The sequence below is a fragment of the Heliangelus exortis genome, chromosome 1 (genome assembly GCF_036169615.1).
Source record: "Heliangelus exortis chromosome 1, bHelExo1.hap1, whole genome shotgun sequence".
Classification (NCBI taxonomy): Eukaryota; Metazoa; Chordata; class Aves; order Apodiformes; family Trochilidae; genus Heliangelus; species Heliangelus exortis.
Genome location: NC_092422.1, coordinates 2,156,954 through 2,172,994, shown reverse-complemented (window position 1 = coordinate 2,172,994; position 16,041 = coordinate 2,156,954). Strand labels below are relative to the sequence as shown.

General features: G+C 46.1%; 1 protein-coding gene across 3 annotated transcripts in view; it reads right to left on the bottom strand.

Annotated features, from left to right (window-relative positions):
- GDPD5 (glycerophosphodiester phosphodiesterase domain containing 5) overlaps positions 1 to 16,041 on the bottom strand; it is a 233,522-nt gene that overhangs the window by 35,284 nt on the left and 182,197 nt on the right. For all 3 annotated transcript variants that reach the window (XM_071764477.1, XM_071764297.1, XM_071764395.1), the window contains exon 8: positions 10,558 to 10,703. In XM_071764477.1, the coding sequence (XP_071620578.1) occupies positions 10,558 to 10,703 (146 nt within the window). The remainder of the gene's footprint in view (positions 1 to 10,557; positions 10,704 to 16,041) is intronic.

Genomic DNA, 16,041 nt, shown 5'->3' with positions numbered 1-16,041 from the left:
AACTGGACCCGACCAGAGCTGTGTGTGGCTGGATAGATTCATTCCTTTCCAGCAACTTGTTCTTAGGAGCATTCCTCTCCCAAATGCAAGTTAAATAAACTGAAAAAAAAACCCAAAACAAAACCTCTGGCCAGATCTGTGTTGAAAATGCAGCTGTGCAGAAAAAACAGCATTTTAAAACTGTGCCAAGGACAGGTGGCCACTTCAGGTCCAACCATCCCAACAAATCATAGGATCATAGAATCCTAGAATTGGCTGGGTTGGAAGGGACCTCAGAGATCATCAAGTCCAACCCTTGATCCACTCCCCCCGTGGTTCCCAGCCCATGGCACTCAGTGCCATATCCAGGCTCTTTGGAAATATCTCCAGGGATGGAGAATCCACCCCTTCCCTGGGCAGCCCATTCCAATGCCTGATCCCCCTCTCCATCAAGAAATTCTTTCTCATGTCCAACCTAAACCTCCCCTGGCACAACTTGAGACCATGGCCTCTTGTCTTGCTGAGAGTTGCCTGGGAAAAGAGCCCAACCCCCCCCTGGCTCCAACCTCCTTTCAGGGACTTGGAGAGAGTGATGAGGTCTCCCCTGAGCCTCCTCTTCTCCAGCCTCAACACCCCCAGCTCCCTCAGCCCTTCCTCACAGCATTTCTGCTGGATCCCTTCACCTCAATCTCCTTCCTGAGCTGAGGGGCCCAGAACTGGACACAGGACTCAAGCTCTGGCCTCCCCAGAGCTGAGCACAGGGGCAGAATCCCTTCCCTGGACCTGCTGGCCACGCTCTTCCTCAGCCAGCCCAGGATGCCATTGGCCTTCTTGGCCACCTGGGCACACTGCTGCCTCCTCTTCAGCTTCCTGGCAATGTTTAGGAGCTGCAATGTCCCCTTCATCACAAGACCACTAGAAGTGAAAAGCATCCTCTTGAAGAGCACCAGGGGTGGATGAACCTCTCTGGCTGCTCTGAATCAGCAAACAGCAAGGACATCAGCAGAAAATCTCTGCATGACACCCATGCCCCACAGTGTCAGAAGTTGTTGAAAAGTTTTTTGAAATTAAAACAGAGATGATCTCCTCATCTTCTTGTGAGCACGTGGTGGGGAAGCTCCTAAATTAACCAGGCTCAGTCACCCTGATATAAAGAATTCCATCTCCAAAGGAGTCCATCATTGATGGGGAATCTGCCTTCCTTGGTTTCTAAACCTTTCAGCCAACCCTGGCCTTGAGGGGATTGATCCAACCCCTCACTATTGATCCAACCCCTCACACCAATGACCCAACCCAGTCAAGCTCAACCAGAAAGCCAGGAGAGCAAATTTCTCCCTGGCCTCTAAAATCAGAACTTGGTCCTGGAGGTTCCCCTGGCACCACTTTGGAGGCAGCATCAATCTCTACCAGGAGTTCACATCCTTCCTAATGGGATTATTTTTTTTTTTTTTTTTTTTTTTTGTGAAAAGAGAAAATCTGAGTAACAGATATTTCCATCATCCCAGCCTTTCTCTGTCTGCTTCCAAGAAAGAGGGAGCTGAAGACCCAATTCCACACGTTTAGGGCAAAGATCCATCCAAGCCAGGCAGTGTCTGATACAAAAATTACTTCCTGAGACTAACACTGATTTTTTTTAAAGGGTTTTACAGCAAACCTGCAATAACCAAATAAATACCTCATCATCTTCTATTTCTCTCTGTCTCCCTCCAGTTTCTTTGATGGGTTTTCCTCCTTGATCCAATAGACTATCTCAAAAATACACAATCTCAAAAATCCAAACCCAGGAAAACAAACATCACCAAAAGCCACAGACAGAGCCTGTGCAGTGGGTCTGGAAGCTGTTTCTTTTTCTTCACCCTTGATTTGATGGGTTCACCCTTGCAAAAATCAGGCTGCTCTTCATTTCTTCCTGCTCCAGAGACACAGCAAGTAATTTCTAGAAAATTACCCATGGATAAAATAATTTTGACTTTTTTTTTTGCTCAGAAGTCAATTACAAATGCTTTCAAATAGAGTCAAGACCTTTGGACCTTACTTAACAGCAGCTATGAAAGTGAGCTGGGTAGAGCAGTGTAGCCTCACTACAGAGGGGCATCCTACAATGGATTTTTCCTTGATTAACCACCCTGTCAGGCCTTCAGAAAAAAAGAAGAAAGAAAAAAAGAAAAAAAATCAATAAATCACTGCATAATTTTATGTTGAGGAGCCTAACAGAAGCTTGCAGAGAAGAATCAAATTTGTTCCCAAGTGTCACTGTACACATCTGCAGTGGGTACTGAGCTGCTCTAAAGCTGCTCTTTTACTTTAAGGGTATTTTCTTCTCCTTATGGAAACATTAGCATATTTTAATTTCTTTTTTTTTTAATTTTCCCTCCCTTATTTCTCCTTCCAAGTACCAGTCTCCTCATGAGCCAACAATTGGACTGAAACCACACAGACTCACAGAATTGTTTTGGTTGGAAAAGGACATAAAGATCCTCCAGTCCAACCCTGAACCCAGCACTGCCAAGGCCACCACTGCCCCATGGCCTCAGCACCACAGCTCCAGGGCTTGGAAATCCCTCCAGGGATGGTGGGACTCCACCACTGCCCTGGGCAGCCTGGGACATGGGAATGACAACCTTTCCAGGAAGAAATTGTTCCCAATATCCAATCTAAACCTCACCTGGGCCAACTTGAAGCTATTTCTATCACTTGTTCCTTGGGAGCAGAGCCTGACCTGTCCTCACTCCAACCTCCTCTCAGGGAGTTGCAGAGATCCAGAAGTTCTCCCCTCATCCTCCTTTTCTCCAGGCTGAACACCCCCAGCTCCCTCAGCTGCTCCTCATAACACTCATAGCATAATCCATGATTAGGGCAACACCAGGAAAATGGTGTTTTCCTTCCTATAACAAGCTGCCCTTTCAAATTTCCCTGTATTTAATGTGGGATCTCCCAAAATGCCAACTTCAGCATCAGTGTCCTATCATACCAGGGCACTAGGAGGCAATAATGACACTGTTTAAAAAAAAAAAATGCAATAAAACCTATGTTTGAGCTCTAGGAATTCTGGGTATTTTAGAGAGCATCCATTTCTGGAAGTGGCTCAACTAGACTGAAAGGGAAAAAGCAAAACAGAAAGAGAAAAAATAAAAAAAATAAAGGATTGACCTGGAGAACGGGATAAACTCACAAATAAAAACCCATTAAAAATGTCATCATTTCATAATCTCCTAGCTACAGGAGACTGAGATGGGAAATCCTGAGGAGGATTTGGGAGTCCTGGTTGAGGAGAAGCTCAACAAGGTGTTTCCAGGGCTGCATCACCAGCATCCTGAGCAGCAGGGGAGGGATGCTCCTCCTCTGCTTTGCTCTCCTGAGACCTCCCTGCAGTGCTGGGTTCAGGTCTGGGCTCCCCAACATAAGAAGGACATGGAGGATGGCCAGAAGATTGGAATAACTCTTCTCTGGAGCCAGGCTGAGAGAGCTGGGTTGTTCAGCCTGAAGAAGAGCATTTAGTGGGCATTTAGGAAAAGACTTTAAAGGTACAAATGCCTGTAAAATTTGGGGGTCCTATTGGATGAAGTCTTAATTTCCATCTCAGATTTGGTCCAAGCTTTTCCCCTCATTTTGGTTTCTCCTCAGTACCATCACTGGGAGAAAAGAGTCAAATTTTCTATTTGCAAGACAAAATGTAGATTTCTACATTTCTATAACAGTAAATTTTTGTGAGATGAATAAAAAAATATGGTAGAGCAAAGACACCACATGCCTGCTCACAAAACCATCTTGGAAGTCTAACAGATCACCATGCAAAATTTACAGAGAACCCCATTTCATGTTTTGGGACATCAGATGATCCCAGTACCATCAGGACAAGATCCCTTCAAACCAAGGGAGGGTTCACTTCATCCAGTGAGGGTTGGAGCACTCAGTTCCCAGCATATTGCTGCCACAGCCCTGCTGGCAGTCCAAAAGGACAGCAAAAGACCCAGAGACTGAATAATTGATTTGAAAAGGACCTTTGAGTGATTAGAGGTCCTGCTTTCAGCTAGCACCCTGCTGGGAATGGACATTTGGGATGACTGGATGACATTTAGGCAAGGGAAGGCGAGGAGCAGAAGAGCCTTTCCAGTAGTGAACTAAAGCTTGTAGTGGAACAGGATGGTACCAAAAGGATGCTGCTTGGAGGATCAATACCACTAAGGAAAAAAGATCAACCAGTGTGGAACCAGTAGCTCTCCTGAAGCTACAATTTCATCAAGGTACAGATGCCAGGCGGTTTCTGATTTTCTTTTGCTACTTGAAATGCAAGGACTTGTTCCTCCTCTGGTGCTTCAAGCCAAATTATATGAGCCATATGGCCTCTGGTTCCTCCACAGAACAAGGAGAGCAGTTGGTCTCACACAGATCTTCCTGATCTTCTTTCAGGTCCTGTTGATAAATTCCTCATTCATCCATCCCTAACACAGAAAATGTGCAGCCACCACCACAAGAGACCCAAGGCCACAGTTTGGGTTGGTCTCTACATGTTTGTTTGGAAATAAATGATAATAAAAAATTAACAGAGTTTTAGAAGTTGTCTTCATGTTGAAGCTTTGTCAACGATGGAGAGGAGAGGAGAGAGAAGAGAAAAGAGAAGAGAAAAGAGAAGAGAAAAGAGAGAGAAGAGAAGAGAAGAGAAGAGAAGAGAAGAGAAGAGAAGAGAAGAGGAGAGGAGAGGAGAGGAGAGGAGAGGAGAGGAGAGGAGAGGAGAGGAGAGGAGAGGAGGAGAGGAGAGGAGAGGAGAGGAGAGGAGAGGAGAGGAGAGGAGAGGAGAGGAGAGGAGAGGAGAGGAGAGGAGAGGAGAGGAGAGGAGAGGAGAGGAGAGGAGAGGAGAGGAGAGGAGAGGAGAGGAGAGGAGAGGAGAGGAGAGAGAGGAGAGGAGAGGAGAGGAGAGGAGAGGAGAGGATGAGGAGAGGAGAGGAGAGGAGAGGAGAGGAGAGGAGAGGAGAGGAGAGGAGAGGAGAGGAGAGGAGAGGAGAGGAGAGGAGAGGAGAGGAGAGGAGAGGAGAGGAGAGGAGAGGAGAGGAGAGGAGAGGAGAGGAGAGGAAGTTTCTGGGGAGACCTTAGAGAACCTGACAGGGCTCCAGGAAATCTGGGGAGGGACTTTGGACAAGGGCCTGGAGGGAGGAGACAAAGAGAGATGCTTTCAAACTGCAAGAGGGGAGATGGAGAGGAGATGGGAGGGAGAAATTGTTTGGGGTGAGGGTGCTGAGCCCCTGTCCCAGGGTGCCCAAGGAAGCTGTGGCTGCCCCATCCCTGGCAGTGTCTCAGCCCAGGTTGGATGGGGCTTGGAGCAACCTGGGCTGTGGGAGGGGTCCCTGCCCATGCAGGGGTTGGAACTGGAGGAGCTGGAAGGTCCCTTCCAACCCGAACCATTCTATGATTGTAAAAGAAGAGCCTTGTCCCTGGCTGAGGAGCATGCTGGATGTACTGAAGGATCAGTGTCCCTCAGGAAATCCACACATCTACAGCTTTCCAGGGAAATTCTCCAGTTCATCACCTTTTGACCTTTACACCAACGAATCCTTTATTTGAGGACAACAAACACCTTCAGCCACCCCATGGATCCCCTTTGGTCAGGAGGGCACTCAGTAATGTCTTCCTAAGGACCTTGGGTGTGTAAATATCACAGCCCCACCACCCCCTTGCCAAACTGGTGAAGAACCCAGTTACCAGGTTTTATCAGAGACAGTCCCAGTCTGCCCATCTCCCAAACCCTATTTCTCTTGTTGCAGGAGATTTGGAGGCAAATATTGCATTTCTTATCATCATCTCCACTCCCACGAGGTCCAGTTTCACCTCAGGTCCCAAAATCCCAGGCTCTGCAGATGTTTTGATCTTGACATTGCCCAGGGGAGGATGTCTGTGTCCTACAGCTCAATCTCCAGACTCTTCTCTGGGCTATTTCCTCCTCCCCAGCTCCAACTTGGCCATTTCTCCAAACTAAATCTAGATGCAGCTGAGCTCAACAGCAAACCCAAAGCAAGCAGCTCTGTCAAACAAGACCCTGCGAGCAGAAATGCCTCTGGCAAGGCTTTAAAACCATTTGTTTGCAAGCAGAGATGACTTAGCACAACCTGAGGACTTGTGCTGTGAGTGGGGCTCTTCAAGCTCAAGGTAACATTTGACAGAGATGGATTTGATGCTGAATGGATGGATTTGGTGCTGAATGGGGCTGCTTCCAGTTGGCGGCCGGTCACCAGCGGTGTCCCCCAGGGATCAGTACTGCGCCCAGTCCTGTTCAATATCTTCATTGATGACTTGGATGAGGGGATTGAGTCCATCATCAGCAAGTTTGCTGATGACACCAAGCTGGGGAGAAGTGTTGATCAGCTGGAAGGCAGGAGGATTCTGCAGAGGGACCTGGACAGACTGGAGAGATGGGCTGACTCCAATGGGATGAGGTTCAACAAGGCCAAGTGCCGGGTCCTGTACTTTGGCCACAACAACCCCATGGGGAGCTCCAGGCTGGGCACAGAGTGGTTGGAGAGCAGCCAGGCAGAAAGGGACCTGGGAGTCTGGATTGACAGGAAGCTGAACATGAGCCAGCAGTGTGCCCAGGTGGCCAAGAAGGCCAATGGCATCCTGGGCTGGCTCAGGAACAGCGTCACCAGCAGGTCCAAGGAGGTGATTCTGCCCCTGTGCTCAGCCCTGGTGAGGCCTCACCTCGAGTCCTGTGTCCAGTTCTGGGCCCCTCAGTTCAAGAAGGAGATTGAGGTCCTCGAACAGGTCCAAAGGAGGCAACCAGGCTGGTGAAGGGACTCGAACACAGATCCTATGAGGAGAGGCTGAGGGAGCTGGGGCTGTTCAGCCTGGAGAAGAGGAGGCTCAGGGGAGACCTCATTGCTCTCTACAACTCCCTGAAAGGAGGTTGGAGCCAGGGGGGGGTTGGGCTCTTTTCCCAGGCAACTCTCAGCAAGACAAGAGGCCATGGTCTTAAATTGTGCCGGGGGAAGTTCAGATTGGATATTAGAAAGAATTTTTTCACAGAAAGGGTGATCAGACATTGGAACGGGCTGCCTGGGGAGGTGGTGGACTCTTCGTCCCTGGAGACATTTAAAAAGCGACTCGATATGGCACTCAGTGCCATGGTCTGGTGACTGTGGCAGTAGTTGTTCAAGGGTTGGACTCGATGATCTCTGAGGTCCCTTCCAACCCAGCCTATTCTATGATTCTATGAAACACAGGAGAAAGTTTTGGCCACTTCTCTCTAGTCTTCCACTTCCTTCTCCCATCTCTTGCCATTCAAGGACACAGTTGGGCAGTCACTGATGCAAAGCACTTGGATAAACTTGGCCAACTCATCCTGGGACATGCAGGCAATTTTTTGAAGCTTGGAACAAGGCTTGCAAGCCTCTGGTCTTGCTTCTTGCAGGTTTCAATGAAAACCATCTGCTCTGAAGATGCAGGGAATGAGGAAGGGATGGATCCTCCTCAACAACACCTGGACCACAGTTCCACCCCCAGCAAGGTCTCCTCCACCACCATTCCTGAGCAACCTTTGCAACCTCCTGCACCCCCACATGCCACCAGCACCTTCCCAGAGAGGTTTATTCCATCTTGCAAGGACCATTTGCTGCCTCCAAGGAAGAACTTGAAGAAAAGCAAAGGGCCAAGTCTCTGCCCTTGCTCCAGATAAGGTTTATGGAAATCAGTTTCACCTGGAGGACAGATGGATTTTGTCTGCTGTTTGGTTTCTTTAGAAGGCCAGGAGGGGCACACAGGCCTGGAAACCCCACAGGAAAAAAGTCTCCTAAGAGGCTTTGTGATTTCCTGCCATGCAGAGTCCAGGTTCTCACTTGGTTTCTTCTGCCTTTCCTGGGTGCTACAAACTCAGTAGGACAGGAAAAAGCATTGGTCACACCCAGACCTTCACTCCATGACCCTCAGAGTCTATAGAACTAAATTATGCAAATTATCCTGGAATTTCAAGGGATTGCTTAGGGAGAGAAATCATTTAAATTAAAGAGAGCTAAAATAAAATACTTCTGTGTCATGGCAGGTGTTTATCTCACCTAGCAAACTCCCAGGGTGTATTCTTGGGCTTGGAGAGGAGTTCAAGCACATCCCAGATTTGTTTTTTTTTTCCCTGCCTTGAATGTCATCAAAATAGTTACTTGGATGTCTTAAAAACCAAATAAAATAACATATAAAATAAAGCCAGTGCCTACACTGCAGTTTATCTGCCTGACACCCATCAACAAGCAGAGAATGATGGGGTCACCACCACCCAACAGCCCTGGGTACACCCAGACCAGGGATGTCCAAACACCACAGGACAGCATCAACCAACCCCAGGGTTATGTCCAAGCCAACATTGCCCCATTTTTTTAGCCTGGACATGTTCAGAAACCTTGGACAAGAAAGGAAGATATGGGTTAGGATTTCAAGGTCTACCCAGAGGCAGATGAGAGGGATGTTTCATCACCTCACCCAGTTTCATGACTAAGTGTGAAGTCATGTAGGGTCAGCTCAGCTTCTTTTTCTTTGGGTGTTTTTCCCCAGATTGCCACCTACTGAAGGCATTTTCCTGAGTTTAACTACTGCAAAGGGCACAAAGTCTGAGCCATGAGTTTGCAAATAAATAAATTAATAAACATCACAAACTTTTACTGCTGCTGCAGCTCAAGAGCAAAAAAAATCATTTAAAAAAACACCAGAAAAAATGGCAATGGCACAAAACACCCTGAGGAAAGCAAGGATTGCCCTGATGTTTGGCAGGAACCTAGAATTTAGGTTTAGGGTTTATAAACTGCTTTTTTTCCCACCTGGGGGTCCAGGAGGGGATGCCTCCAAGTAGAATTTTCCATATATATATATATATATAATTATATATATTATATATATATAATTGTCTTGAGAGCATCCTGGAGCCCCTCAGATCCATTCCTATCCTTCACACTGCAGCTCAAGAGCAAAAAAATCATTAAAAAAAAACACCAGAAAAGATGGCAATGGCACAAACCAGCCTGAGAAAAGCAAGAATTGCCCTGATGTTTGTCAGGAACCTAGAATTTAGGGTTAGGCTTCATGTACAGATATTTTTCCTCCTGGGACTCCAGGAGGGGATGCCTCCAAATGGAATTTTCCAGATATATATATATATATAATTGTCTTGAGAGCATCCTGGAGCCCCTCAGATCCATTCCTATCCTCCACACTGCAGCTCAAGAGCAAAAAAATCATTAAAAAAACACCAGAAAAAATGGCAATGGCACAAACCAGCCTGAGAAAAGCAAGAATTGCCCTGATGTTTGGCAGGCACCTAGAATTTAGGGTTAGGATTCATGAACTGATTTTTTTCCTTCTGGGGCTCCAGGAGGGGATGCCTCCAAATGGAATTTTCCAGGTATATATATATATAATTGTCTTGAGAGCATCCTGGAGCCCCTCAGATCCATTCCTATCCTTCACACTGCAGCTCAAGAGCAAAAAAATCATTTAAAAAAACACCAGAAAAAATGGCAATGGCACAAACCAACCTGAGAAAAGCAAGAATTGCCCTGATGTTTGTCAGGCACCTAGAATTTAGGGTTAGGCTTCATGTACTGATATTTTTCCTCTTGGGACTCCAGGAGGGGATGCCTCCAAATTTTCCATATATATACATATATATATAAATAAATAAATATAAATATATATATATATATATATACACATATATATATATATACATATATATATAAATTTTCCATATATATACATATATATATATAATTGTCTTGAGAGCATCCTGGAGCCCCTCAGATCCATTCCTATCCTTCACACTGCAGCTCAAGAGCAAAAAAATAATTAAAAAAAACACCAGAAAAAATGGCAATGGCACAAACCAGCCTGAGGAAGACAAGGATTGCCCTGATGTTTGGCAGGCCTAGAACTTAGGGTTAGGCTTCATGTACTGATATTTTTCCTCCTGGGACTTCAGGAGGGGATACCTCCAAATAGAATTTTCCAGATATATACATATATAATTGTCTTGAGAGCAGCCTGGAGCCCCTCAGATCCATTCCTATCCTTCACACTGCAGCTCAAGAGCAAAAAAATCATTAAAAAAAACACCAGAAAAAATGGCAATGGCACAAACCAACCTGAGAAAAGCAAGAATTGCCCTGATGTTTGTCAGGCACCTAGAATTCAGGGTTAGGCTTCATGTACTGATATTTTTCCTCCTGGGACTCCAGGAGGGGATGCTTCCAAATGGAATTTTCCAGATATATAATTGTCTTGAGAGCATCCTGGAGCCCCTCAGATCCATTCCTATCCTTCACACTGCAGCTCAAGAGCAAAAAAATCATTAAAAAAAAACACCAGAAAAAATGGCAATGGCACAAACCAACCTGAGAAAAGCAAGGATTGCCCTGATGTTTGGCAGGCACCTAGAACTTAGGGTTAGGCTTCATGTACTGATATTTTTCCTCCTGGGGCTCCAGGAGGGGATGTCTCCAAATGGAATTTTCCATATATATATATATATAATTGTCTTGAGAGCAGCCTGGAGCCCCTCAGATCCATTCCTATCACACAGGCAGAAGGGAATAATAGGAAATTACTCACCATTGGTGCTCCACGATGCCCAATAATTGTTGGTTTTGGTCCCAGAGCCTTCTTCTCCATTATGCAAGGGGAGGAGATGGTGAGGGGGACGAGGTAAAGTGCAACTACAACTGCAAGGTATGCAGTGAACATCAGCATCTGAGAAGCTTGAGATGGAAAGAGAGATGAAAAGCTGGTGAAAACCTTGGTCCTGACCTCAAGACACCTTTGTCTTCCTCCAAAGAGATTACTCTATAGCCATTGTCCCCAGTAAAACAGCAAAGCTCTGTGTATAGGGAAAAGGTTGTTCTAATATTAAAAAAAAAAAAAATCTCTTTGAGCTTATCAAGTCCTAAGGGAGGTGTTTACTTCATTTTGTATTGAGCAAAGAAAAAAATGAAGCAGATTGCTTTGAGTCCCAGCAATATGGCCCAAAACACTGCTGATCTCCACCCTTTTGGGTGGAAATGTCCTGTCTGACAGCAGAACTTGAACATCAGTGAAACAGATCCACAAATTACCTGAAAGAGGGGAGATTTAGATTGGATATGAGAAAGGAATTCATCTGGTGAGGCTGGTGACACCCTGGACCAGGTTGCCCAGAGAAGCTGTGGCTGCTCCATCCCTGAAAATGTTGAAGGCCAGGTTGGATGGGGCTTGGAGCAACCTGGGCTGTGGGAGGGGTCCCTGCCCATGTCAGGGGGTTGGGACTGGATGATCTTGAGGGTCCCTTTCAACCCAAATCCTAAGATTCAACCATCCTAGGATTCTACACTTGTGGTTCACCACCATCACCCAATCCCCAGCCAGGGTAATGCCACTTAAACTGCTTCTGCATTAAGATCTGGGCCACCCAGAACTGAGTTAATTCCCAGTAATGTTTTACTGGTTAAGTTGGAGATGTTTGTAGCTCAATCTTTAGGTTGTGATGGGGCTGCACTCCCCAGGAAACTGCATTACAGTGAAGAGGTTCTTGACTAATGCTCAAAGACAGAGGAGCAATTCTGCCCCATCCACTCACCCTGAGCTGCCAGAGACTTCTCACAGGGTCCAAAATCTCTGGGATTTTTCAAAGGTGCTGACAGAGCAAAAGAAAAACCCCTTGCACCCCACAGACATGGGGTTTGTATTCCTTACAAGGACCAACAGCCAGCCTTGAACTCCAGAGCTCTTTGGAAACACAGATTTTCAAGCAAAAGCCTTCATCACGACCTCCTGGGTAATAATCTTTTCCCTGCTTTTGTTTGTTAGTATTTATTTTTGAAAACCCATGAAGGCCCTGAAGCTCGAGGGAAAAGCTCCAAGCAAACTGCCTTTAAAACAAATATTTGCAAGACAGATTTTTTTTGTTTTAGGAGAAGGGCAGAACAGCCCAGCTCTGGTTCTGACCACAGATAGTCTGTTTTCACACATAAATAAGCTGCTTTTTGCCCCCAGCATCCACCACATCATTCAAACACATTCTTACAAGTCAAAAAATAACACTAACTTTGCCAGCTAATTTTTCCTCCTCTCTGGAAGAGGAGACACTGGATGTGATCCTGACCCAACTCTTGCTCACCCCAAGACCACCACCTACCCACCAGGCTTTGGAAATCAGCTCAATTGTCAGCAAAGTCTCAAGGTGTTGAAAGAATCTGATCCTTTCTGATCTGATCTGGTCCTGAAGTTAAGGATTGAAGAGCTCAGATTGAGGCTCAAGGCAAGGACCACATGAAGTGCATGTGGACTTCCAAATATTTTGATCATCAGAAGGAAAGGATGCCCCAGGATGGGTCACTGGCCATGTAAAAATGGAGCTGAAGACCATGTGGAAAAAAAACCCATGATATGAAATACAGGCAACATATCTACTGTTCATTTTGAGGTTGGATGATCTGTATCCAGAAGCTCTCCTGGTGACCATCTAAGAGAAGCCAGCAGGACAGGTAGAAATCCCTCATTTGACAATGTGAAAGCACTAAAAATATCTAGACAAAACCCTTCTTTCTCCATTCTTCCTGCTCTCAGCAGTCTGGACTCCTAGAAAATCACATTTCTCACATTCCCATTTAATTCTCAGAGCTTCCAGAGCTGCTTGGAGTTGAAGATACCTTTGGGTTCACTATTCCAAAAAAGACATTTTTAAAAATGAGGGTGGTGAAACAGGTTGCCCGAAGAGGTGGGAGATTCCCCATCCCTGGAAACATTCCAGGTGAGGCTGGATGGGGCTCTGAGCATCCCGATCCAGTTGAAGATCTCACTGCAGAAATAACACAAGAGAAGATTGTGCTGCCATCTGGTGTGACCTGGACAGGCTGGAGATGGGGGCAGAATTTATGAAATTCAACAAGAGCAAGTGTAGGGTCCTGCACCAAGGAAAGAAGAAGCCCAAGCAGCCGTAGAAGTTGGGGCTGATCTGCCAGAAAGCAGCTTGGTGGAAAAAGAGCTGGGAGCTGGGGGACAAGAAGATGCCCATGAGCCAGGAATGTGGCCAAGAAGCCCAATGACATCCTGGGGGGCATCAAGGTGAATGTGGCCAGCAGGATGGGGGAGGTTCTCCTCTCCTTCTGTCCCATCTGGAATACTGTGTCCAGTTCTGGGCTCCTTGGTTCAGGAAGGACAAGGAAGTGCTGGAGAGGGGACAGCAAAGGGCTAAAAAGGTGATGAGAATGAGGACATCTCTCTGATGAGGAAAGGCTGAGGGGTTTGGGTCTGTTTGGTCTGGAGAAAACTGAGGGGAGATCTCATCAAATGCTTTTAAATCCTGAAAGGGGGAGGGGGGAGGGTGTCGGGAGGATGGGCCACCATCTCCTCAGTGGTGGCCACTGACAGGACAAGAGGTAATGGGCACATATTTGATCACAAGAAGTTCCAGCTAAACACGAGGAGGAATTTCTTTAATTTTTAGGGTCCAGGCTGTCCAGAGAGGTTCTGGAGTTTCCATTGCTGGGGACATTCCCAAACCACCTGGATGTGTCCCTGTGTGTCCTGCCCTGGGTGATCCTGCTGGGACAGGGGGGTTGGACTCAATCATCTCCAGAGGTCCCTTCCATCTCCTAACATTCTGGGATTCTTGCCTTTAAAGCCAGCACAACTTAATTCCATGAAAGTCTCTTCCCTTTGAAGTCCCTTCCCACCTGAGGGACAATCCACTGTTGCTGTCCTGTGCCTGCAGGTGGTTCTGACAGCATGGGGGGGGGGCTGTTTAGGGACATTAAAAAAAAAAAAAAAAATTAAAAATAATAATAAAAAAAAGGTGCTGAATTAAAACCAAAAGTTTATATTTTTTCCATTTTTTTTTTAACACACCCTCAACTTTTTCTCTTCCTCCCTTCCTTGAAAAGCTGGGACAAAACAAACCCAGCAGCCAGGACCACCTGAGAGTCCTGGGGGACAAGAGGATGCCCATGAGCCAGGAATGTGTCCTGGTGGCCCAATGAGATCTTTGGGGGCATCAGGAAGAGCATGGCCAGCAGGCTGGGGGAGGTTCTCCTCTCCTTCTGCCCTGGTGAGGTCCCATCTGGAGGATTCTGTCCAGTTCTGGGCTCCCTGGTTCAGGAAGGACAAGGAAGTGCTGGAGAGGGGACAGCAAAGGGCTAAAAAGGTGAGGAGAATGAGGACATCTCTCTGATGAGGAAAGGCTGAGGGATTTGGGTCTGTTTGGAGAAGACTGAGGGGAGATCTCATCAGTGCTTATAAATCCTGAAATCCCATCTGGGGGGGTGTCAGGAGGATCCAAGGATCTTCTCAGTGGTGCCCAGTGACAGGACAAGAGGTACTGGGCACAAACTTGAACATTGGAAGTTCCATCTTAACATGAGGAGGAATTTCTTTAATTGGAGGGTGGCCCAGGCTGCCCAGAGAGGTTCTGGAGTTTCCATCTCTGCAGAAACTCCAAACCCACCTGGATGCCATCCTGTGGCACCAGCTCTGGGAGAAGCTGCCCTGGGAATGGGGACTGGACTCAATGATCCCCAGAGGTCCCTTCCAAGCCCTGACATTCTGTGATTCTCTGTTTCTGGAAGGGTTTTTGCCTAGATGAGCTTTAAAGGTCCCTTCCAACCCAAACTATTCCATGATTCTGTTGATGTTTTCTAAACTGACCTCAGAAGCAAGCTTTGAAACCAGGCTGCTCTATTTCAAAGCACTTTCAGAGCCTTTCAAGAAAAATCTATTTCTCCAGCTTCAGAAAAAGTAGCATAGGGAGAACAACAACAACAAAAAAAAAAAAAACCAAAAACCCAGTGTATAAAATTGCACAGAAAAAAATCCAAACACTGAAGACACACCTCAAAAAAATATGATAAGAAAAAGACACTTGCCCTGAGGCAGCTGCACCAGTTATTTTCAAGAATTTGTTATTAGGGGGTGAAATCTTGTTTTCCAACTTCTTATTTTTCTTATTTAGGATTACAAACAACTGTAAATTCTCACAGAGATTTCAGTTCTTCTTATCTAACATCACCTTTTCAATCTGCACCAAAAAACCTCTCAACTCCTCCAGGTAAAACACCTTTCTCAAGTAAAATGACCCTGAAATAACTTTAAGATCCAACGGTACAGAAGAAATGAGTGGTTTTCCTTACAAATAAACAAGGGGAAAAATAATCCCAACCAGGAACAGAAAAAGAGAAGCAACACAGCTTCCTGGCTTATTAAAAAGAAAGGAAAAAAAGCAATTTTTAAGGGGCTCAGCTGCATGAAGAATTTAGAAGGAGCTGATTCAGAAGGTTACTCCAGGAGTTCCCATAAATCCTCCCTCAACTGGCAGCCTCATTACATTCTAGGGCAGAGTTAAGAAGAACCAGGTACAGCTTTATTGGCATATTTAGAAATGAAGGCAGAGCAATTCTTTCTTTGAAAAGTCTCTCTGGATATCAAAATCTTTCCATCTTCAGCCTCTGTTTCCTCATTCTTAACTCCCACTTCTTGGAAGCCTTTTGCAAGTGCTGCCAAATCCTTCCAGGGCTTGTATTTTGCTGCGGGGTTAAATCCCAATTAAAATAATTTTTCTGGAGCTGGCACAAATGTCTGAGAACATCCACGGACGCCCTGAAGGAAAACACTTCTGAGGGCACAGGAAGATCAAATTATTTCACAAGAAAACCTGGAGGAACAGCTCAGGCTTGGGAGAGCCCCTGGCAAAAAGGTGGGACAGGGGCTGAAGAGCTTCTTTCAGTGGACAGAACCAGCAAACAAACAATCTGGGTTCAGTCTGATCTTTGATCAGGTCTCAGAGTTCATTTAAGGAAGCACCAGCTCTCTACTGAGCCCTCTGGGTGCTCTTTCATCACCAGAAATGAGTCCATAAAGGCTTTCAAAAGCCAGATCTACCTACAAGTGCAGGTAAACAAGAGCCAAAGGAAACAGGGGAAAGGAGAAATGTTCATAAAATCCAGAGGGGAACACCAGGATTAGATGCAGAGGGTTCATTTAGGTTTTCCAAAGCAGAATGATGGGAATCTGGATGCAGTTTGGTCATTGCATTGAAAACCTCCTTTTGACCTCCAACCCTGGTGTGTT